At 42.4% G+C, this 23,867-nt stretch overlaps 1 protein-coding gene across 4 annotated transcripts; it reads left to right on the forward strand.

Moving 5' to 3' along the window:
* Positions 1–1,376: 1,376 nt before the first annotated feature.
* pdxdc1 (pyridoxal-dependent decarboxylase domain containing 1) lies at positions 1,377–22,510 on the forward strand. Of its 4 annotated transcripts, none has more exons than XM_037791163.1 (23): positions 1,377–1,507; positions 1,776–1,844; positions 2,785–2,868; positions 3,325–3,474; positions 4,131–4,320; positions 4,420–4,488; positions 4,573–4,651; positions 4,753–4,837; positions 6,274–6,322; positions 7,986–8,087; positions 9,011–9,136; positions 9,345–9,395; positions 11,129–11,173; positions 15,892–15,952; positions 16,314–16,384; positions 17,602–17,707; positions 17,830–18,004; positions 18,887–19,005; positions 19,105–19,226; positions 19,898–19,990; positions 20,073–20,169; positions 20,628–20,726; positions 21,756–22,510. In XM_037791163.1, the coding sequence occupies exons 1-23, from the start codon at positions 1,431–1,433 to the stop codon at positions 22,040–22,042; spliced, it is 2,406 nt and encodes an 801-aa protein (XP_037647091.1). In that variant the 5' UTR covers positions 1,377–1,430; the 3' UTR covers positions 22,043–22,510. The 4 variants fall into 4 exon arrangements, with proteins under 4 accessions (XP_037647091.1, XP_037647089.1, XP_037647090.1 ...); XM_037791161.1 differs by lacking the exon at positions 11,129–11,173 and adding an exon at positions 11,616–11,690; XM_037791162.1 differs by lacking the exon at positions 11,129–11,173 and adding an exon at positions 11,616–11,690 and having other exon boundaries at positions 3,328–3,474.
* Positions 22,511–23,867: the final 1,357 nt, after the last annotated feature.

Genomic DNA, 23,867 nt, shown 5'->3' on the forward strand with positions numbered 1-23,867 from the left:
TTTGTACTCTGGTTGGCAGTCACCTATAATGGGATAGAATTTATACAGGAAAGGTTCTGCAGACAGGTGCGTTGCATGCCAGGAAGCATACGGTTTTTGACCGTGGCGTCTGACGGTAGCGTAACAGCGACTTAAATTGGGTTAAGTTTCCTAACATTGTCATTGATTGTGTTACCTGGATTTAAGAAAGCAGCAAACGGCAAAAATAAACGTCTTGACATCGTTGATTTATGTGCGTACCCGGCCGATGCCTACAGAAGCACCACAGTGAATATAGTGACTTCCCCATGTGGGTCCTGATTATGCAGGATGACAATCACCAAAACTGTCCAATCAACGAGTTACCTGTAGGGGTGGACGATATATCGCATATACTTGATGTATTGCAGCTTGTTCTACTTGGGCTGTAGTAAATTACTATATCGATATATATAATATATATATTTGATTGGCTGAGCAGCATCGTGTACAAAGATTTACAATGCATGCAATTGGTCTGCGAGTGTCCTGGGCCGCTAAACCCGTGCAGTAAAGGCAAGAAAAACTGTGCCGGTTAAAATAGAAACGCTATCACCATATAAACCACCTGTCAGTTTCTATAACTTCATATTTACTCCTCTGGTTGGTTTGTAAAAAGTCAGTGTGAACAGGAACCGGACCAAATGAACCCAACTACTGGTGTGAAAGCACCCTAAGTAGCGTGCTGCTGTTTTTCCCGCTCTCATGGCGCTGAAGACAATAGAGCCTTTTAATGGGTGTGTATCACAGATAAGGTAGATTATCCATACAGCCTGCTCAGACGAGAACGAACCCTCTGGTTGTGCTCTCAATAGATAACTACAGCTAAACTTTGGTCTTTTTATGGCTCTCGCTCTCTGCTGCTTCTCGACCTGCACACAAACTCGAACATGTAGCAAACAATGGTGACGACGGACTGTTTTACTTTGATGGACACACATCTTTACATGTGAATGTATGCTGTGATGAATACAATATCAGTGTGTCTAAATGTATGGATGCATGTACATTGTGTAAATTACACACACACACAGCTGTGTACTTCTATCTTTGTGAGGACACTCATCGACATAATGCATTCCTTAGCCCTCTTACCCTAACCTTAACCTAATTCTAACCTGAACCTTAAAACCAAGTCTGAACCTTCAAAGGCCTTTGAAGGTCTGTCCGAAGGTGAGGACAGAAATGTCCAAATGTCCTTTTTCCAGAAATGTCCTCACTTTGAAGGTCTAAAACTCAAATTGGTCCTCACAAAGATAGATGTACAAGTACACACACACACCCTTAAAAATGTTGCAGCATTTGTAATGACAGATTTTTAAATGTTTGTCCTAATATTCTCTTTAACTTGCCCCCAGACCACACACACACACACACACACACACACACACACACACACACACACACTTTAGATGATGGTGGACTCCACGTTGGCTCAAGTAGGCAAGAATCTGAGTGATGCCATGAGAATCCTGGGAGACGGACAGAGGTAAGTTTAGAGACTGTTGTACTTATTCCTTTAGTTTAGAAAACAAGTATCAAATCTGAAAATCTGATGGGTGCAAGCGACCCCTCTGTCTCTTTTAGTTGAATGTCTTTTTTCACTTCAAGCAAACTAGCAAAACATATAAATATATCTGTATGTCCATCCGAGGCTGAATTTCTAACCAATGAGCACAGGAATGTAACATTATGTGATACCAAATTAGAGCATCTTGAGATCTCTGTGTTTTTGTTGCTTTTGTGCATCTGTTTAGAGAGCCGGAGGCAGGACCAGAGAAGTGGCGCTTCAGCAGAACCAGCATCCCTGGACCCCTGCAGGGAGAGTAAGACACACACAGACACACATGCACACAAATAAAGAACCTTGAACCTTGAACACACACTTAAAGGGACTGTTTGTAACTTCTTACACTCTTATAAATCATTGCGGGTCGGTGTCCCATGCGCGCCCCGCATGTGGCTACGCTGTTCCAACACAAACTACACGGAAGCACCAAAATCGCAAAGTTATATCTAGTGAAGCCCGTCTTGCAAAACAGTTTCAATTCTTCCTGCTCCAGCCCCACGACCGCAGCCAGAAGACACAGGGGAGATCGTAGCTTTGGTCTCCAGGGCTGGAGTCTCTGCTGTACTCTGCTCCTCTGCCTGCTTGCCTTCACTCACACAGTGCGCTCGTTCTCACTCGCTCTCTCGCTCCACCTCTCACATTCATGCGCGCACACTACACACTGCAGAAGAGTTAGTTTAGCTCTGAGAATATCTAGTGAATGTACAGTGGACGTTTGTGCAGACATAACTGCTGCAGCTCCTCCAGACCAACAGAGGTTTCCCGTGTCGTTTCCTGCTGCTGAGTGAATAGACGGGGCTCTGGTGTCTCCCTTGTTCCTTCTGACCACGGTCGGGAGGCTGAAGCAGGAAAACACAGTATCAGCATTGATTCATGGAGAGACCTCCGTCTGGTCAGCTAACATTACTGCCAAGCAGCTGAAATATAGAGTGATATTGTGCTTTTAGCTGACGTGTGTCGCCTCACTGTTTTGACCGATGCTCGTTCATGTCTTTGTAGAGCGAGCGCGAGCAACAGGACGCTGACTTTCGTTGACTTAACGGCCACAGGTGTCGCTGTTAACAAGCATTTCTGATTCTTACATAGAGTCCCTTTAATAACATGAGTACATTAGTATTGTACTTCCATGAATTTGAAGGACTTAAAAAAAGAAAGAGCTGAAGCTCATCACTTGTTCCTTTGTGTCTCCTGTGCAGTGGTCAGGATGTCACCACTATACTTCACCTAGTTCACAACCTCATTCATGACGATGAGGAGGAAGAGGACAAGCCAAGCCAACAGTAAGTAGAACTAATCCGTGAAAAGAATGATTACTGTCAGCATTTTTCACTCTGACTGTTTGGACACCATTTTCTTTTGTCAATCTTGTTGAATCCAAATCCACAACTGTCAATTTCAGTGTCTTCTTTGTGGCGATTTGAGTACTTTAAGGTGTAATGTCATGACAGTGTGTCATTTACCCATTGTTCCTGATCATAAAACATTCTTTTACAGTACATGCATGGTGCATGTCTACTTTTAGACTGTTCTAGAGAAGCTGCTTGTGTGAAACGACACCCAGAACGGCCTGATAGATGGTAGAAGGAGGTAAAGAAACACAGGGAGGAGAGAACTATTACAGCTAGAGCTAACGTAGTTCCACTGAAATCAGATATCAGGTAGTCCTCCGTGGGAATAAGTAAGGAACGGAGGGAAATAAGGAGTATGATAAAGCTGCCATTTGATGTTTCCACCAGTAGGATGCAGAATGTGGGTGAACAGGGTCACATGGCCCTGCTGGGTCACAGCCTGGCAGCCTTCATCTCGGTGTTGGAAAGAGAGCGACTACGGAAGCTGACCACTCGGATCCTCTCTGACACCACGATGTGGCTCTGCAGACTGTTCAGGTAGGCCTGTGGAGCACAGTATCTTACTATCACAGCCATTGTAGACATCTCTATCTCTATTCTCTCTCTCTCTCTCTCTCTCTCTCTCTCTCTCTCTCTCTCTCTCTCTTTTTACCATATGAATGATATTCCTTTTATAGGTTTGATTAAATATTAGAAAGTGGGGCGCCCTGGTAGCTCACCCCCTGGTGGAGCGGATGCCCCATGTGCCAGGGCTTAGTCCGTGCCACAGCGGCCTGGGGTTCGAATCCAGTCTGTAGCCCTTTGCTGCATGTCATGTCTTTTTATATCCATCGCTGTCCCTACTTTTGGCTGAGTTTTCTCTTCCACTCTCCAGTAAACGTGCGGCGGCGACGCGCTTTGAGTTCAGGCTGGTGCATGCCAAGGATAGAGGAATGAGCAGGGAGGTCATCTGATCATTCTTTCCAAGCGGACCTCGAGGCAGTGATTGGTAGATGTTTTTACAGGATTACAGCAGCTGCAGATGACGGCTCTTTTCCGCTCCTTTTTCCTAGTTCATAAGTAATGGATCGCTGTCGGGGTGTAAAGACCATTTCAACCGATATAACAAATAGTGTCTACTGGATAACATCGTCAACCCTGCCTTTAATGAGACTTTCTACTTTAAGTACTCACCAATGTAATCTGTCCCTCAGGTATGAGAACGGTTCGGCCTACTTCCACGAGGACGACAGGGACGGCCTAGTCAAAGTGTGTCGGCTGGTTATTAACGCCCGTTATGAAGAATATGCCTCCGAGGGCTACGCGGTCCTCAGCTCCAAGCAGCCAGTCATCTACCAGAGTGCCTCCGGCAGGCCTGGACTGGGACAGCATCTATGCAGCCAGGTAGGGAAGGGTGGGGACACAAACTCACACTTGATGAAGATCAAAATCATATGTAATAGAAAATAAGCGGTATTTTAATGTCAGTCTCTGTGTCATTAGCTCGGCCTGCCCCTCTCTAGTCTGTGCACAGTCCCGTGCAATACCATCTTTGGATCCCAACACCAAATGGTAGGAGAATCCAAATGAAAAACATTTTGAAAACATAGTTTCAGAAGAATTAGATTTGACTCCTATCGTGTTTGTGTCTGTCAGGACGTTGCCCTGTTGGACAAACTAATCAAAGAGGACATAGAAGCTGGGAAGCTTCCTTTGCTGCTGATCGCCAACGCAGGTGAAGGAAAATCAATACAGGAGTTTGGAAATTGTATTCATTTAAAAGTAAATCAGTTGCTTATTGACCTTTTTTTTTTGTGCTGTTTTTATTTTTCCCAGGTACCCCTGGGGCAGGACACACAGACAAGTTGGGTCGTCTGAAGGACCTGTGTGATCAGCACAGCATGTGGCTTCATGTGGAGGGGTGGGTCAATTCTTTCGCTCTGTGCAATACATTTTCTTAAAGCTTCAGTAGGCAGTATATTTTTGGCATCGTTGGGCAAAAATTCCGTAATAACATTTCAGCATATTGTAATTCAAGTGTTCTGAGAGATAACTAGACTTCTGCTGTGTTCTTTCACCAGATTTCACAATGGCGGCGGCGTCACAAACTTTCTCATTTTACAGCTAAACCGTGCACTACAAGATGTTTCTGAAAACATCTGAGGAGAGAAATAGACATTACAGTAACATAATATTGATTCATATTTGATCAGCGCTGCCTAGTTTGACCGTTTGGTCGGAGTTCGCGAGTGATTGACAGCCGGCCCTCATTGACGGCAGCTGGACAGCGGACCTCAGATCAGCTCCTACTGCTTGTTTTCCTCCAGTATGTGAAATCTTGCAGATGCCGTTCGGAGCACGGAGGACACCGGAGGACACAGAGGAACATGATTTTTTTCCAGGTTACTTGTATGTACTACTGTCACGATATAGCAACCGTTTTATAAAAATAACTTTTTTTAATAATATTTGCTCCAATCTCGCCTACTTCAGCATTAATGTATGCACCTCATTTTTAACATGAATTCATCACATTTTGAAATACTCTCACAATATGCCTGCAGCATCACCTTTTAGAAATGTATTTCTATAATAAAAAATATTACCTTAATGTTTTTTAGTATTAAAGCTGCAGTGGGTAGAAATGGAGCAAATATGATTAAAAAGAATTATTATATAGAACGGTCAATATATCCTGAGAATAGTGCATGAGACAGGTATTCTGAAAAAAAATCATGTTCCTCTGTGTCCTCCGGTGCTTCTAACGGCATGTGCAAGATTTCACAGTCCCGGAGGAAAACAAGCAGTAAGAGCCGAGCTGGAGCCTTGCCGTCTCTGAGCAGCTGTCAATCACTCACAGACTCTGACCAAACGGTTAAACTAGGCAGCACTGATCAAATATGAATCAATATTCTGTTACTGTAATGCCTATTTCTCTCCTCAAATGTTTTCAGAAACATCTTGTAGTGTACTGTTTAGCTGTAAAATGTCAAAGTTTGTGACCCCGCAGCCATGTTGAGGAAATACCAAGCACTGCCCACCAGTCGGAGCAAACTTTCTCATTTCACAGCTAAACAGTACACAACAAGATGTTTCTGAAAACATTTGAGGAGAGAAATTGAAATTGGTCAAAGTCTCCCGTCACAGGCTAGATGTTCTAAAGTCTGTAAACAGAGCCATGAGGAGGTGCAGAAGTCTAGTTTTCTCTCAGAACACTTGAATTACAATATGCTGATAGGTTATTATGGAATTTTTTGCCCAATGATGCCAAAAACTTTCTTCTTACTGCAGGTTTAAGTCTCTGTTTTCACTGCTGTAATGTTAAGTTTTATTATGGTGCTGTCTTTTCTTCTTCAGGGTCAACCTGGCAACCCTGGCACTGGGTCAGATCACCTCTGAAATCATGGTAATCCAATGTTCAAATACTTTCATCCACTAACAGCCACAACCTAAGTTAAATACAGAGTGAGATTCAGTGTACGTCCTGTTCTTCATCATGGTCATTAATTATAGGCTCGCATTTTCTTTTTAGGTCTATCTTAAAATAATACTGACTTGCCTATTTTTACATTGAAGGGTTTATTGGTTTTAGGCTCATCCTGATATCTTAAAGTGAATTTCTTGGGCTGTACCGAATAGTTTGAAGCTTCATTCATAACGTTGACATTCAAATTCTAAATCAACATTCAAATGCTACGCAGCTTATTTGTTCTATTCATTGCATTTAAAAGCTGGCATTTCTGCACAGTTGCACATCAAGATTAGGCTAAACTAATATTATTAGTAATATACTATTTGTAGAATTAGATTCCAGTGGTGGCAGCGTAGGATTGTTTCCACCTCGTGTGATCCAAACATTTCCAATAACTTCAGAGCGTAAAGTCTAAAAATGTAAAAATCAATTGGAAAAAAAGATAGATGTAAACATTTCCAAAATTCACAACGTTTTTATTTAACGCAATATTCTGCTTCAATCCATATTTGTTGGCATTTAGCCTTTCAAAAATAACCTTTTCATTGCGGTTTGCTCTCCAGCTTGTCGCACACAAAGGGGAGGGAGGCACGCACTTGTATTAACGGGGCGGTCTAGCAGCAATCTAACAGCACCGTGAATTACATTCATATCTATATTTTTAGGGTGATAACGTCATAAGATATGACGACAGACATTCGAGGCGTCATTCGAAAACCTCAGTAGAAGCTTTGAATGTAAAAAATATGCCCTAGCGATTTCAGTGTTGTGATGAGGAACAAAATCCACAGTCCTCGTTCTGCGTTATTTTAAAATTCAGATGACGCTAATCTGAGGATTTTGAGGAGTCTATGTTAGACAAATGAAGTGGGGATCTTCCAAAGTTACAATGTTTTTAGTATGAAATCCCCTCCGTGCTTCCACAGACAGTGTTTCCTTGCTGAACTGTGTCAAAGGGACAGTTACACAAAGCGAGAACTTGGTACTTTTATGACTAACTTTGGAAGATACCTTCTTGATTTGACTAATTCAGTCTCCCAATGCCTCATATTAGCTTTGGTTGAACTTTGGGATGTATGACTGTGGATTTTGTCCTCCGTTACTTACATTGAAAACACTTTAAGAAGGGATATTATATTTTCAGCCAGTGAGGACAGGTGGAATGGAGACCAACAAACTTAAAAAAATGTGAACATTTCCTTCCTTCTCACCTGCGACAATACAAAAACTCTTCTTCCTCCCTGTCATTACTTTCCAACCGCTGTTGTCCAGCAGTGACGTCACTCACTCAGATGCCAAAAAGCACTTGAGCATTGTGGATCTTTCTGTCACGGCCCCGTCCTGTCTGTAGTGGAGAGCCCAAAAGCCATCACTTTTACAGATAAATGAAGCCAGCAATGTTACAAATGTCATGTCTGAAAAGAAGTTTAATCACATGTGCACAGTATAAAAAAAACTGAAACGGAGAGGTGGCAGTGTTATTGTCTCACGTTAGTTATCTTGATTACAGAAGCCAGACACCCAGGAAATGCTGTCTCATTTTGACTTCCTCTTGCGACGTGTGTTTATCTGTGTACGTTGTTCTCACCCCTCCCAGGCAGCCACCAGAAGTGACAGTATGACGCTGACACCAGGTCAGTGGCTGGGACTGCCTGCTGTAACTGCTGTCACCCTCTACAGACACGAAGACCCAGCACTGGTAGGCTCATATCATTTCATACAAAATGATTCAACACAGAGCGATACATGCACATACTGAACGCATGCCTGTTCAGAGCCCGGAAGTGCTTCTTGCGGCGTTGTCGAGAACCGCTCATTGACTCCACGGAAGTGAAGAAGAGTTCGGTTGTAACGTTAGTATATCCAGCATCCTGCAGCAAAGTGAACTGCAGTCAATGAGCAGCGGCCTGTCAAGGCCAACTGCGGACAACATGCTCGACTCATGGTGCAGATACACCAAATCCGGCAAACAAACCTAGAAGACGTTGCCGGAACCCAAATCCGATTTATGGGCGGTGCTTGTTTTTGCCTCGACTTTTGTTCAACATGGCTGCCAGGTCACAGTCTTTCTCATTTTACAGCTAAACAGTACATTACGAGATGTTTCTGAAAACATTTGAGGTGAGAAATAGGCATTAAAGTAACAGAATATTGATTCATATTTGATCAGCGCCGCCTAGATGGACGGACCTCATTTGCATCATGTTGAGATTGTGTCGTGATTATGCAACTACAGATACGGTGAATGGTCGGTCAACTCGCCGAGCCGTATCCATCATGCAATGTGCGGTTGGATCGAGGATCCATCGACTTCACATACGTCAACGGAGCCGGTGCATCTCCACGTTTAGTCTGCAGAGCCCTGAAGCCCCGCCCACCCTGCTGCTGCACGGATGCTATCGCTTGTTTATTCAACGTTTATTAATATTGAATGTGTCCATATTGCACCAAATTCAGCACTGCACGTCCTTGGGTCCCCGGCAATACACCCACTGAGTGTGACGTAGATCGGATGAACGGTTGTCACGATATGCGAAGGACACACACGCACACACAAACGGAGTTTCCTTGCTTTATAGTTGGATGACTCACTGCTCTGTGTCTCTATGTTTTATGTCTCAGTCTCTGGCAGCAGGTTTGACCTCCAGCCAGCCGGTGGCGAAGCTCCGAGCGCTGCCTCTCTGGCTCTCGCTGCAGTACCTCGGTCACAATGGAATTGTCCAAAAGATCAGACATGCCAGCGCTCTGGTGAGCATCACTTAACTCCCCCTCAACCATAAACTCACCTTTTACATTTCCCAACAAATTGAACTATTCCTTTTAAAAAAAAATTAAAGAATTTCAATATTTGCAGTAATTAAATGTGGCACATTATGGTGTTAGGCAATAAAATTGTATTCATTTTTTAGTAGATATAGAAAGTCAGTATTTTTTCCTTTATCTCTCTCCCCTCTAGAGCCAGCAACTCCTGCAGAAGCTAAAAGCTCTGGCCTCCATCAAAACATCGGTAGGTGTCCTCTTAATGTTCTGCCATAAATAATAACATAATGTTTACCATAATAAAAGATTTTTTTGCGAGAACACGCACAAACAGGAAGCAGGACGAAAGTCAGAAACACCCCACTGTGAGTGAAGCGATTTGAATAATAACAAATCTGTGCAGTTACTGTTTTGTAACTCAACACAAAATATCCAAAAAGCGATATTCCTGTGCACCTTTGACTTTGCATCACGCCTCAGTAAAAATAGAGCCCTATTGTGTAGCGCTGCAGTCACCTACTCACAGCAGCTGGGATTTGAACAAGGTCAGTCTTCATGAAGCAGGTACTCTTAACTAAAAAGTAGTACGTTTTAAGTACGACGATCAAAGTGTAGATTTGCGACAAAACATATGAAATAACAAGCCATCATAACAAAACATTCTCAGATTTGTGCTGATATCTGACATTGGCCCCTCTAGTTTCATTGTGGTAAACTGGTGTAAAAGGCCTGTAATGCTGGCTGTGTCGATCCTAATGAGGGTGCCTACACCTGTGACCTCAGTTACTCTAATAGTATACTGATATCATATGAGAAAAAATATAAACTCAATGTTGAGTAGCTAGAACAATGTTTATATTTATATATGATGAAATTAAAACTAAGAAAAGTTGGATAAAGTCACGAAAGACAATAAGTTACTTCAGGAATATGAAATACAGGTATGTAAATTATGTTCAGCTCACTGTGATGTTATTAAATCTACCAGAAATGTTCCAGCAGTCCCAACAGGAGTATAGTAGGAATATTATACGGGCCTGAAAGTAAAAAACAAAGTGACCTAGTGCTCCAGATTTATTTTTATGTTTCAGTACTTGTTGATGGGAGTTTCCCACCAATATCTTATTATTATTATTATTATTATTATTATTATTATTATTATTATTATTATTGTCATGAAAAGACCAATAATAAATCTAATTTGGCCAATCTGGGTTTGTGAAGACGGGTGGGGTTGTGTTAAGGATGGCTCCGCTGCGTCATTGAGCCGTGATTTCATCTCCCGCCTAAAAAAAACGGTCGAACTCCACAATCCAGTTCCTACAATGTTCACAGCCTTTGCACATGTTTTCAGTTATTATTATCCAACATTTATAACGTGTTTCAGAAACAAAACTCTGAATTTCCTTTACACGGCCTTTAAAGAAATTAGTTACAAAGATGTTATAGTAGACAAAATGTCTTTATATTTCAGCTAACGGAGTGAGTGTTCTCCTCAGCTGGAGGTAAATATCAGTTTGTCAGAAGGCTGACGGATCTCAGTGATGAACAACTCGCACGGCTTATTACTTTTAATCAGTCCTACCTTTTCAGCCCCACCACACCACCATGAAACTACAGGCCTTTGTCTCTGTTTAGACCTTTTCTAAGCACACTAAGAGCAGCCTTTGTGAAAAAATGTGATATTTACTCTCTCTATATACTAGAGGACCTGATTAGATTTTGGTGGCCCATAGATAATCATTTATTATATGATATTATCACCACCCACGTGAAAATTCAAATATTGACATAGAAAATTTTTTTTTCTAATGAATCATGTTATTTGATTGATGGACAGCTCAGTTGTAACGTTTCTGTTTTTTTGGTTACAAGGATCGACGCTTCTCTGTGTGTTCATAAGTGAAATGTATAACTTGTATATCACGTGAAGAAATGACCTCCAGATGTTTCAAAGACTTAATTAATTTGTGTTTATAGGATGTGCTTCAGACAGAGATCTCTCTCGTCGAGGCTTTGACCATGGTAAAAAAACAGAGTTGTGTTGATACTCAAACAGTCTCAGGGGGGTACAGACTTGGCTTAAAGGCTTGTTCACTGGCATCCACTAAAGGCAAACACTGCATCACTGAGATATATGATGTGAATTCATCCCAGCAGAGTGGCTTGGATTAGTAGCAGTACACATTAACGCAACTGTAATATTACGTATGCAGTGAACAATCAGTGTGTTGGGAATCAGAATTAATTACACAGTGGTACTCAAGCTCACAGTAGCCCAGCAAAAGAAGGATGCATTTTGGTCACAGTCAGCCGCATCCACTGCGAAGATGCTGCAGTTTTGAGTTTTCAGTACCACTGTGTTAGTAAGAGGGGGCTGTGTATGAGCTTGCAGGTCCATGTGTGAATCTGTTCTCTGTGTGTGTATAGCTGTAGTCATAGTCAGTGTGGGTTGCCTTGGTTCCAGGGCGTGGTGTCGCCGATCCCGCCCATCTCCGGGGCTTCACTGCGGGACGTTCTGGGCTCTCTCATGCTCTCTATTGTAGGTGGGACCAAGCCTCTGCCTGTCTCCTTCATCCCCCAAACCCCCCACCCCCCCACCACTTCCTCTTCCCCCTTTGTCCTCCCTTCTCTTCCTTTTCTTTCTTCCTGACCATTTTCCTTCACTCACATCAGCTCAGCAGTATTTGGGTCTCCATTGGCTGATGGACTGTTCACTTCTTCCTAATTGTTTAGGATGTGGACCGCTCAGGCATGTTCTTTGAGGTACTTCAGGGAATGCCTCTCTCCACACTCATTACGTTTTGTTGCCTTTGGAAGAAATACAAGGGGTCATGAATAATTAATGAACGTGTCATGTGCTGTTGCATCCCATTTACTTCCTTTTTGTTTAAAATCCAAATACCAGTTGGTAATGCCCCCGCCACCCCCTGTTAGAATGCTTTCCACATCAGCAGAGTAGAAGGTCTTTAGGACCTAGCTCACACCTGGCAGTAACATGCGTCTCGGGTGATCCGATCACAAGTGGACAGCTCTAAGTACATCAGTCCACACCTGGCATTAGAATGCGTCTCCACATGCGTCTCCACATGCGTCTCCACATGTGTCTCCAGTGACCGCTTGTGATCGGATCTCACTTCCCCGCTCTGTATGCAAATAAACACATACATCAAGTCCGTTTGCAAAGAACAAAAGCCTTAGCCCAACCGCTGGCAGCAGGGCACTCCCCGTGCAGTCCACCAGTAAAACCGAAGAAGAAGAAATGCACTTCCCATGCCAAGTCTGCCGGAAGTTATGGTAAATGGACTTGCATTTGTATAGTGCTTTTCTAACCTTCCGACCACTCAAAGCACTTTACACCACACGTCAGCATTCACCCATTCACACACACATTCATACACTGATGGCAGAGGCTGCCATGCAAGGTGCCAACCCGCCCATCGGGATCTAATCTAAATACTTACAGCCTTCTGGAGCAATTTTGGCATCAAGTATCTTGCTCAAGGACACTTCGACATGTGACTGGAGGAGTCGGGGGTAGAACCCCCGGAACTTCCGATCGGTGGACTACCCGCTCTACCCTCTGAGTCACAGTCGCCCCGAGTTAACAGAAGACGTGGCGGGTCCCAAATAAAACCAAATCGCCCTAAGATGTTTGACGCAATCGTAATACATCTCAATAGCTTTTTTTTTCTTTTTTTATGGGCCGTTGACGCACAAATGAGTACATACTTCCGCTTACACAGAGCACGTCAGTTGAGTAGGCGGTCCTTCAATAATGGTCCATAGGACACATTCACGTACACACTGCTAAATGAATGTGGCTGTACAGTATGCGGCCCAGACCACCTCTACATGTGGTCTGAGCGATCGGATCTCAATGTGTCCTCAATGCGTCTCTTGGGTGCATTCACAGCTGTCCACTTGTGATCGCATCACCCAAGGCTCATGTTAATGGCAGGTGTAAACAGGACAGGAGGAACTTTGAATTTCTGAAGCTAATGTATGTACATGTCATACTCTCAGACTCTCCACAAGAGTCCCATCAATTCTCAGGGGTGTGTGGCTCCCCTGGTGCTTCCTACCTAAATCCACCACCCGCTCCTTGGTTTTGCTGATGTTCAGTAGGAGGTTGTTGGCCTTGCACCATAGTGCGTCGGCAGCAGGTGAAGCGAGTCTAAATATATTTTTCTTTAGCCATGTCCTCCAGCTCATGCAGGCATTCCCATGCTTATTGGGGATGTACTGTATATTGCTTCCAGCATGTTCTGGGTCTGCCCCGGGGTCACTTGGAGGTGCTTGGAATACCTCCACAGGGCACCTCCCTGTCTCGAAGGTATGCTAATCTGATGCCCCAACTGTGAGATCACAGGCTCCTTTCAAGGTGAAGGAGCAATGCTCCTAATCAAAGCTGATCATTTACATTTTTAAGTCCAAAGCAACCCATACTGGCTTTCAGGTGACTTCAAATAATGCTAAATGCAGCTAGAATGACTGTCAAACACTTCTCTGTTGTCTATGTAGTACTGTGGGTTGTGTTTTGATTGTACAGCTAATCCTTAGCAGTGACTGTTGTGTGTATTTCTTTGGTATCCAGTAGGTGGGGCCCTCGGCTTCCATGGCAATCTTCTGTTTACTAGTGAGAAGATAACAACTATTTAATGTTCACCAGTATCTAGTCTTAGACTAACCTCAATTGTGTTGCGGCTGTCTTGATTCTGGTGATTTTTTTTATCATAGTTTTTAGCATTTTTGTTATGTTATGTTTTCGGGGTTGTCCGTCCGCCTCATTCTCGTGAACGCAATATTTTCAAATTTGGCACAAACGTCCACTATTGACTCGAGGATCAGCTGATTAGACTTTGTTGGTCAAAGGTTAAGGGTCACCGTGACGTCACAAAACACATTTTTGGCCATAACTCAGGAATTCATGTGCTAATTATGACAATTTCACACAAATGTCTAACAGGATAAAATTATGTAATGATGACATTTTGGATGTAAACTGCAACTTGACTGGTTGGCAGAGGCATACAACCGCGAGGCGGTAATACCAGTTTACCAGAAGTTTTCTTGTGTTTGAACAACGAGTCACAGTGTTTGATATGACTCTCATTGCACAAGTAGAGGCATCCCATCTGGTGATCTTTTGTTTGCTCTTTTCTTGCTTAACAGTTCTTTGTCTGAATTGCCGTCTCCTTTTCCTGCTCGGATGAAAATACCTTACCAGTTGTGTGTGTGGGCTCCTGGTGTGGACTTGAACCCGTTGTTATCTGTTTTAGCTGTTCCTGTTTCTAACTCATAGTCTGTTGCTTCATCTAATGCTTGCTTCCTCCTATGGTTATGGTTATCCAGTTATAATCTAATTTGACCCCTCTTCTCTGGTCTGTGGGGTCCATCACTGAGAGGAGATACTGTAACCCCGGAGCTGGTTCATGTGCCTCAGTCCACCAACAGTTTGCCTACAATAGATACATTTAAACTCTCATTTCAAATGATCTAGGTCATTCAATGCGTCCTCTGTCTACATCCAAAGGCCAAAGTGTTTAATCCTGTTCTGAGTGGCCACACTCAAAGGTGGGGGGGGGCACAAATGCATCACAGAGAGAGGCAAGATGTGATAAAGTGTTCACGAGGGGATAACGGCACACATTTCTTTGGACAGTCTTTCCTCGAAGGCATTCGAGTAATGCTGACCTTCGCACAAAAAGTGACAGAAGTAGTCGTAGTAGTGTGAAGCATGAAAAAGAGAGCAGTTTACTTTTCACACCTCCGCACGCCTGATGCCAGTCGATGCCTGGCTTTGATTGCGCCGTCGGAAAGGAGGTCTCGTACGGCGACGAGCACTCAGCACGAAGCATATTGAAGCCTTGTCCTGTGTGCTGCTACAATTTGTCTTTTATTACGGATCAAATATTTCATTTTTTTCTTGGTTTTCTAACTTGACAACACCACATATGCTTGTGAATTATTCATGACCCTCAACATCGACACCCCCCAGACACACTAGCCTTCATCTCAGCCCCGCCCCCAGGCATGATGCTTGCCTTAACCCTTTCACCTGGATGTCATCAATAATGGGCATCACTCCGGGGTTTTATGTGCCTGGTCGTGGTTCAGAAAATGAAGACATGTACCACATGTAACTTCACGGAGATCATTTGCTGAATTTTATTCTGGTTAAATGGCAATAGCACAATTTGACAAGGTAATGCTAAACAGGAGACACCGACCCTGGGTGATGTACTCAAAAAAAACACAGATATGTCCAGGTGCTGCCTGCATCAGTAACCTGGTTGCATGGTTCATAGACTTGCTTTTGAAATATTTGACAGTGATAATGGAGTAGTTAAAACCATGCCCAATGCCACATATTGATCAGTTTGTACTAAAAAGTATGTCAGCTACATGTAAGTCTTCTAAACTGGAGCTGTAGCTTTGGTTTTGGCTGCTCCATACCTTGAGGCAAGAACTCGGGGGCACCACTTCCATAATGACCAGTTTGACAAATCAAACAAATGTATGTATGTGCCATACAGTTCCAATTACCACAGACATAACATCTAGTAGCTTCAGTAGGCACGGACATGAAAAGAAAAATCTTAAATCCATGTTTACATCGCACTCTTTCAACCGATGATAATTGTTTTTGCATGACGACGTACAGCAGATCACTTGTTAAGTATGATAATAACAGTCCCTGCGTCTCAGATGGCTGATCTGTGTCTTTGTGTGTCCAACAGGTGGAGGATGAACTCAGCTCTCCCGTGGTGCTGTTCAGGTTTTCCCAGGAAATGAGTGCCGGTAAGGGTCGCCGCACTCCCCTGGACCCTACAAATAATGACTGAGACATTTTTTAATAAAGAGTATTTGTCAATCAGAAACAATAATGAACTACAGGATAGAATGTCTGCTCCGTGTACTGCCTGGCAGATCGTTTTTTCATTTGAAACCAAAAAGGAAAAAAACAGAAATACCATGGTGTTCTCGTTTTCCTTGAGTGTTTTTTTTTCTATTTTGAACCAAAAAAAATTAAAACAAGAAAAACAAATAAAAAAAAAAAAACGGTCCACTTTAGTTTTTTCTTAATTCCTTTTTGTCATTTTTCCTTTTCACAGTATGTTGTTGTATTCTTACTTAAATCGCCGTTTCCCTTTTTTCCTAGCCTCCAGTGGCGGTTCAGTGGAAGGTTACTGTGCTGGGGAGAAAGAGGTGCTTGATGCCTTCAACAGATGGGTGAGTGTTTCCCTCCTCCTTAAGCATGTTCTGCTCCTTGTATTTTTGTGCCTATGCTAGTTAAAGCTGCAATAGTTATTATTTTTATATGAATGAAATGACTATGTTTGATGAAGACACTTTGCGTATGATCATACCAGCGTGATCATTCTAGCAAACTGATCTGAACACTCTGTGGTGGTGTACTGTCATATCAAAGTCAGATCAGTCTTTGGAAATGTATTCTTATTAAGTTTGACTAATTTTCCACACAATTGAAATTAAATTTTTCTCTGAATTAAAGTTTGCAGGCGGTAGTTTTTTAAATTATAATTCATTTTATTCATTAGTTATTATTTATTCATTTAGTTTTATTTATCAGAATCAGAATTGTGTTTATTGCCAGGTGTATGAGGTATTCACTAGGAATTTGCTTTGATTTTATTGGTGCAAATGAGCAGTAAAATAACAAAAGAATAGATAAAAACGTTAGAATAAAATAAGAATAAAAAAAAAAAATGAAATTCTACCAATGTACAATATACAATACAAGCTATAAACAAAGCTATTACTAAGCTATTTACTTATTATTGACAGTCTGACTGACTGGCTTATTGAATTTATGTAAAATTCACCAGAAGGAGAAAGTCCCAATTGTCAAAATGTTAACTAATTAAATAATCCAACTGTAAATATGTATTAAATGAACACCCATATTCCAAGATCTGTGGGTCCAGTACACTGATTTTATAGCTGCTTATATAACTATACAGTAAAATATCATATCTCTCTGGATATGCAATGGATTATGTGTTTATGTCAGAATGATATGAAGGCTGATTGGCCTGAAATTTTTTAAAATCTGTCTTTGTTGCCAGATGAAAAACTGGTGCACATAGTAGCTCACCAGATGTTCAGGTGCTTAAATGTATCTTCGTGTTCCAGTCAGAAATATCAGGCATACTGGATTTATGGATCCCATTCTATCTGAATACAGGTTCACTCTTCTATAGCCCATGACTGGTTGCATTTGTGTCTACAGTTTTAAAACAACAGCAAAGTTTGTAATTTGGTGGGACTATTGGGTGCTGTAACAAAAGTTTAAAAAGTCAGAACTGAACCTTTTTATCAAAATAAAACAGACAAATTTGTTGTAAGTGTTCTCAAAGCTTGACTTTTAACCCCTCAACTACAACCACACAGTTGATGTATTCCTTTTAATGTTTCCCTGGGTGTAGCTGGGTGAAACGCTGGTTCAGCTGGTTCCCACCAGTGGGGTAGATGTGGTGGAGCTTGAAGACGAGGGTACATGTGTTCGCTTCAGTCCCCTCCTGACCGCTGCAGGTATCGTGAACACACACACACAGACATTCTGCTTGATTTATGTTTTAGTATATGTTAAATATTGTCAACAAGGTTTAATTTAAAACCTCTCCATGCCTCTTGACTTTCTCCCTCTCGTCCAGTTCTGGGGACCCAGCAGGAGAACGTGGAGGAGCTGGTGGAGAAGCTGTGTGAGCTGGTGCCTGCCATGTGCTCCACAATGAGCCTCAGACAGGACTTCAGAGAGGAAACCCACCGACACTCACCCTCGCTCACGTACATCGAGGAGCTTGGCTGGCCTGGCCTCGGTGCTGTCCGGTAAGAATGGATAGGCTGCTTTGTACATTACATTTATTTATCCAAAGTGACTTCCAGTAAGGGCATTCAGCCATGTGGGTGCAACCCGTATATTTGATTACATCTTCTTTAAAGATAGGGTCAACGATGTTGGAAAGCTAGCATAATTTGAGCATCGCCTCAGGAGCTCCGTCTAAAAAGCAGGGAACAGGGAGGCATCTGATTAGTTCTTTCCAAGCGGACCGGGAGGCAGTTATTGGTAGATGTTTTTTACAGGATTACAGCAGCTACAGATGAAGGCTCTTCTCCGGTCCTTTTTCAGAGCTCATAAGTAATGGATCGCTGTCGGGGTGTAAAGACCATTTCAACCAATATAACAAATAGTTTATACTGGAGAACATCGTCAACCCTGCCTTTAATACTCTCGATTAAGCAGCCACAATATGCTGCTTTACAAATCCAATCGGCCCGCTGGATAATCTCTGCTTGCGCACATGCTTTTAGTGCGTGTTCGTGCATGTGAGCGTGCCCCACTGGCTAACTTATAAAACGGTCACTATATCCTGAGAGTAGTGTATGAGACAGGTAATCTGAAAAATAAAATCATGTGTTCCTGCGGTTATAGATACTAAAGCAATTCCTCAGGCAATTCAAATGCCAGCTAGGTGCGGAGCCTTCAGTGAAAAGTGAGGTTGATAAACGAGTTAGGTGGAGGATTACTTCCTAAAGAAAGTAGTCCTCTCTCTGTGCACTGACTAGAAATATAGTGCGAGCATTATGGATCAGCCCTGCCATGTCTGAGCCAAAAGGAACATTTGAGTTGAGTCGAGTTCCAGATGATAACAATGTTGGGATTTTCTGTGGTCCTCCAGTAGGATTTAAAACTTGAGTGTTGATGTTCAGGTTCGAGCCTCAGGCCGAAGGAATGGACGAGAGCAGGAGGAAGCAAGAGCTGGAGAAAATCAACACCGAGCTGCTGAAGAAACTGCAAGACCTCGACACTGACATCATCTTTTCCACCGGTTGGTATCTCTTCACATCTGAGACGCCTCCTGTGAAAAATGTAACTCAGTATTTATCTTATTTTTTCTCCATCTCCATCTCTCTCTCTCTCTCCCCAGGCCCCGAGTTCGGGACAGAAGAGGACTGTATCTTCATCGGCATGGTCACCGAGGACGTCGATGTTTCAGAGTTGGTGGATACAGTAGCTAACCTCGGGAGGGACATCGAGGAGAGCGGAAGGGTAATGCTATATCTTTTTATATAGGATACTTGAAGGTTGTTAGATAGTTGCAAAAAGTGTTATCAAAGATTGAATGAATAGTTTACATCAGGTCAGTAGCCTCTCACCCAACACTGACAAAGCAGTTGCTATATTTTAGTTAAATAATAAAAATAAATATTAATTAATGAATATTTTAAAGGGACTCTATGTAAGAATCAGAAATTGCTTGTTAACAGCGACACCTCTGGCCGTTAAGTCAACGAAAGTCGGCGTCCTGTTGCTCGCGCTTGTGCTCGCTCTACATAGACATGAACGAGCGTCGGTCAAAACAGTGAGGAGACACACGTGTTTTCAGAAACATCTAGTAGGAAATACCAAGCACCGCCCACCAGTTGGAGCACAGCCAATAGGAACGCTCTCTCTCTCTTTGAAATGACCTGTGATTGGTCAAAGTCTTCCGGCACGGGCTAGATTTTTTTTGAAGCCTGAAAACAGAGCCATGAGGAGGTATACAAGTCTAGTCTAGTCTAGTGTATCAATATACCTCCTTGAAGTTATGTCCCGGGTTGTTTAAGTGGAAGAACCACTTGTATGTGGGGAATCACATGTTCATTGTAATATATACAGTATGTTTACTGTGTTGACTTATAGACGACGTTTCTAAATCATAGTGACTTTTTCCTGTGTAGCTACTGGAGAACATGACGGAGGTGGTGAGGAAAGGCATCCTGGAGGCAGAGCTGCAGCTGCAGAAGGCCAATGAGGAGAAACTCATGGAAGAGGTGAGGGTGTGTGTGCGTGCGCGTGCGTGTGCATGTGTGTGTGTGTTAAAAAAATGTTGACCTCCTTTGTCTCTGTCTGTAGGGCATGCTGAGACAGCTTCCTCTGGTTGGTTCTGTGGTGAACTGGTTCTCTCCATTTCAAAGCTCCGTAAAGGGCAGGACCTTCAACTTGGCTGCAGGTACAGTGTGTTGTTCGTGAGGTGACAATTAATAGATGACAGCCTGGAGTCACTTTAATGTCACATTGGGTGTAACCTTTCAACCCAGTGATGAACTTGAAGCGCAACAGACCCGAAAGGGATTTTTGTGCTAGTCAAAAATTGCAGGGTCCACCATCACATGAATATCGTTGTAGTTTTTCAAACTTCATCCAGCATGTCACGCTTCGTCTTTTTTTGGAAGTGTACCACAGTTATAAATAAATTTCAAATAATAAAGTCTGAAATATGCATATGATTTAAAACATACTGGATGTACGTGGATGTTCGTTGTGCTCTTAGTTGGATATGTGTTGCTACATCCGGGGCTGTAACCATAGCACTGTGTGCTGATAAGCTCTTATAAAACGTATACAAACAAAGTATGTGAGTGTTTGTCAGTATTTGTGTGTTAACATGTTAACGGTGTGTGTCCGTAGGTTCCCTGGACTCCACAGAGATGACGTACTCCACCAAGGCCCAGGCAGGCAGGCCGTCCCTGCAAGATTCTCCCACCTCCTCATCAAAGAAACTACCAGGTAGGATCGTCTTTTCTTCAGCTCGTGTTAAACTACCACAAGTGAGACCGGGGCGCTTCCCGCAGATATTTTCAAATTAAAATGTATGTATAAATGTATGCTCTTTGAGCCACTGGAAGGGCTTTTCATGTGAAACATCAAATTCATGACGTTTTAGATATTGGTGTAACAAGACCTTTTAGTGAAGTTTGCAGCTACAGTATGTTTGTGGCAGAGAACATCACCTCCAACTTTGGGACAGGTGTTTTGGACAGAGCATGTTTTAATAAGCACCGATATATTCTCAAAATGTAGAAACATTCGTATTAGCAGTTACTGGGAGGAAGGACGCTACTGTCGGTACGTAGGCTAACAATTTAGCAAGCTAGCAAATGCAAAGGAATAATGACAGAGGAAAAAAATGAGGCCGTTGGTATACACTGATCAGCCATAACATTATGACCACCTGCCTAATATTGAGTAGGTCCCCCTTTTGCCGCCAAAACAGCCCTGACCCGTCGAGGCATGGACTCCACTAGACCTCTGAAGGTCTGCTGTGGTATCTGGCACCAAGCCGTCAGTAGCAGATCCTTTAAGTCCTGTATAAGTTGCGAGGTGGGGCTTCCGTGGATCGGACTTGTTTGTCCAGCACATCCCACAGATGCTCCATCGGATTGAGATTTGGAGAATTAGGAGGCCGAGTCAACACCTCCAACTCGTTGCCATCCACATGATGTAAAAGAAAACGTGATTCATCAGACCGGGCCACCTTCTTCCATTGCTCTGTGGTCCAGTTCTGATGCTCACGTGCACATTGTAGGCGCTTTTGGCGGTGGACACGGGTCAGCATGGCCCCCCTGACCGGTCTGCAGGCTACGCAGCCCCGTACGCAACAAACTGCGATGCACTGTGTGTTCTGACACCTTTCTATCGGAAGCAGCATTAACTTTTTCAGCAATTTCTCGCATGTTTTTGTTTACCATGACCCCATTTGAAGGCAGCATTTGTTACCAGTAACAGTGACACAATGTCTTTCCAATGTCCTCACAGGTCAGAGGTTATTCCGGCGCTTGGGGGCGGGATCTGACTCCTTTAGCGAAACCAGCTCCGTCGGACAAGCCGAGGAGACAACCAGGGAGGGGAACACCACTCCGAGCCGTAGCATCCACCCACCCACCTCTCCGCCCGCGACTGAGGAGGACTCACACGCCGCGGGCGATGTCGTACCAGAGGACATCCAGGAGTCCTCTGTGCAGGAGCACACACAGGTGGAGGATGAAGTGGCCTCAGAGGAGAGGCAGCCCGAAGGCCAAGAGGTGGAGCAGAGCGGGAGATAGGAAGACTGACTTTCTGCACTGCGTCCTCCAGCCGTCCTCTAAATGGTACCAGCCTAAACAGATGGTAAAATGAAAGGTGTTATTGTGAATCTAACTCTTCCAGTTTTGAAAGGGAAAATGGTAGATTGGGCTGTTTGTACACTGACCTCTCTGTCAGTTGGTGTTCTTGTTGGATTAGAGCAGAGCAGTAGCCATATTACACACATCATTTATTTAACTTTAAACAGAAATATGATTTTAGTGCTCACTTTAACACTGAACTGGAAGTAAAGCAGCTCAATATTAAAGCAAGTAGCGTCCACTGCAATTACAATGTTTAGATTCCTCGCTGTAAATAGTCTACACAGATGTTATATATCTAACCCATGAAATTACTAACATTATAGTTATTTATATAAAACATACCTGTATAGAAAGAGTAGAGTATCATCATCTATTTAATTTAAAAAAAAAAATGCCTACTGATAATAGCAGTCGTCTGCTTTGAACACTCCCGTCATGTTTGCACTAAAAGAAATCTTAAGTCTGAAGATTTAGAGAAAAAAAAATTGTAATTCCATGAGAAAAAAAAGTCAATATTCCAATAATAAGTACTGTAATTGTACAATTATGAGATAACTTTACATAATTAGTCACATTACAAAAATGAATTTGAATGAAAGAGTTTGCAAAAAAAAAGATTTTGCAAGATGAAGTTTTGAAGTAATTGTTCCGGAAATAGCTAATAATTGCTAGGTGATAATTTCAGATAGAGTTGTAATTTTATAAGTAAAAAGTTATGAAATTAGGTTAAGTATGGGAAAAATTCAAAATACAAGATAAAATATGACAAGATAAAGTGGTCATTTTACAAGAAAAAGTCATGATATTAATAAAGTTGTATTTTTGAGAACCAGTTTATTTTCATTTTGAGAACAGTAAAATAATTCATTGGACTCCTTTTGACACGCAGGTCGACAGACTGTTCGCGGAGTAATAAAATATACATTTAGCTCATAACATTACAAATATATCTTCATTCTCTTTTTCTCAGAAAATTACAACTTTGTTCCATAATATCATGACGTTTTCTATTCAAATTACAACTTTATTTTCATAATGTTATGACTTTTCTTTTTTTCTCGAAATCTCATGACTTGAGCTCTGTTGGAACAGTGGCCCTAATACTCCATTTTACAATATAAACTAATTATAAATTCCCTTTTATAATTGCTCATGTGGCCAGTATCTGAGTAATGTTGAGTTTTTGATTTTTATGTAAATTATTTGTTTTGTTTTTGTCAATAATACAACCTGTCACAGAGGAGCAGTAACTTGCTTCGCAGGTATTTACTGTAGGAATATTTATTTTCTTTGCCAAAAACATCCTGCCAGACCTGGGTCAAAGTACTTCCTGCCCTGGATTTACCATTTAAACATTTTCCAAGTGCCACATTAGAGAGCCAACTGGATGTGTTTGTTTGTTTGTTTGTTTGTTGTTGGCTCTGCTGGGCTTGGAAATTCACCCACCCAACACTAATGTCCCATCTTTTGTCTCTTTGATTTTTTGGGGGGATAAATAATCGCAGATAGCTCAGGCTGATGATGAGCATGCTGTGTACATTTTTATTAATGTTTCTTTAAAGGATTTTTTATGTGTAGAAGTTAACAAAGTTCAAACGGTTCTCACACCACCAGTGTGCTAGATTGCAGAGAGCTCATTTCCTGCATTCCTTTCACACTCTGTTTGACACGTCTGTAGATTATTTTCCAAGTGTCCGCCACAGCGGGACAATGTTACACATATTTTTTTTAAGGGAAATCCTAAAGGACCCTATACACTGTG

The sequence above is a fragment of the Sebastes umbrosus genome, chromosome 14 (assembly GCF_015220745.1).
Source record: "Sebastes umbrosus isolate fSebUmb1 chromosome 14, fSebUmb1.pri, whole genome shotgun sequence".
Classification (NCBI taxonomy): domain Eukaryota; kingdom Metazoa; phylum Chordata; class Actinopteri; order Perciformes; family Sebastidae; genus Sebastes; species Sebastes umbrosus.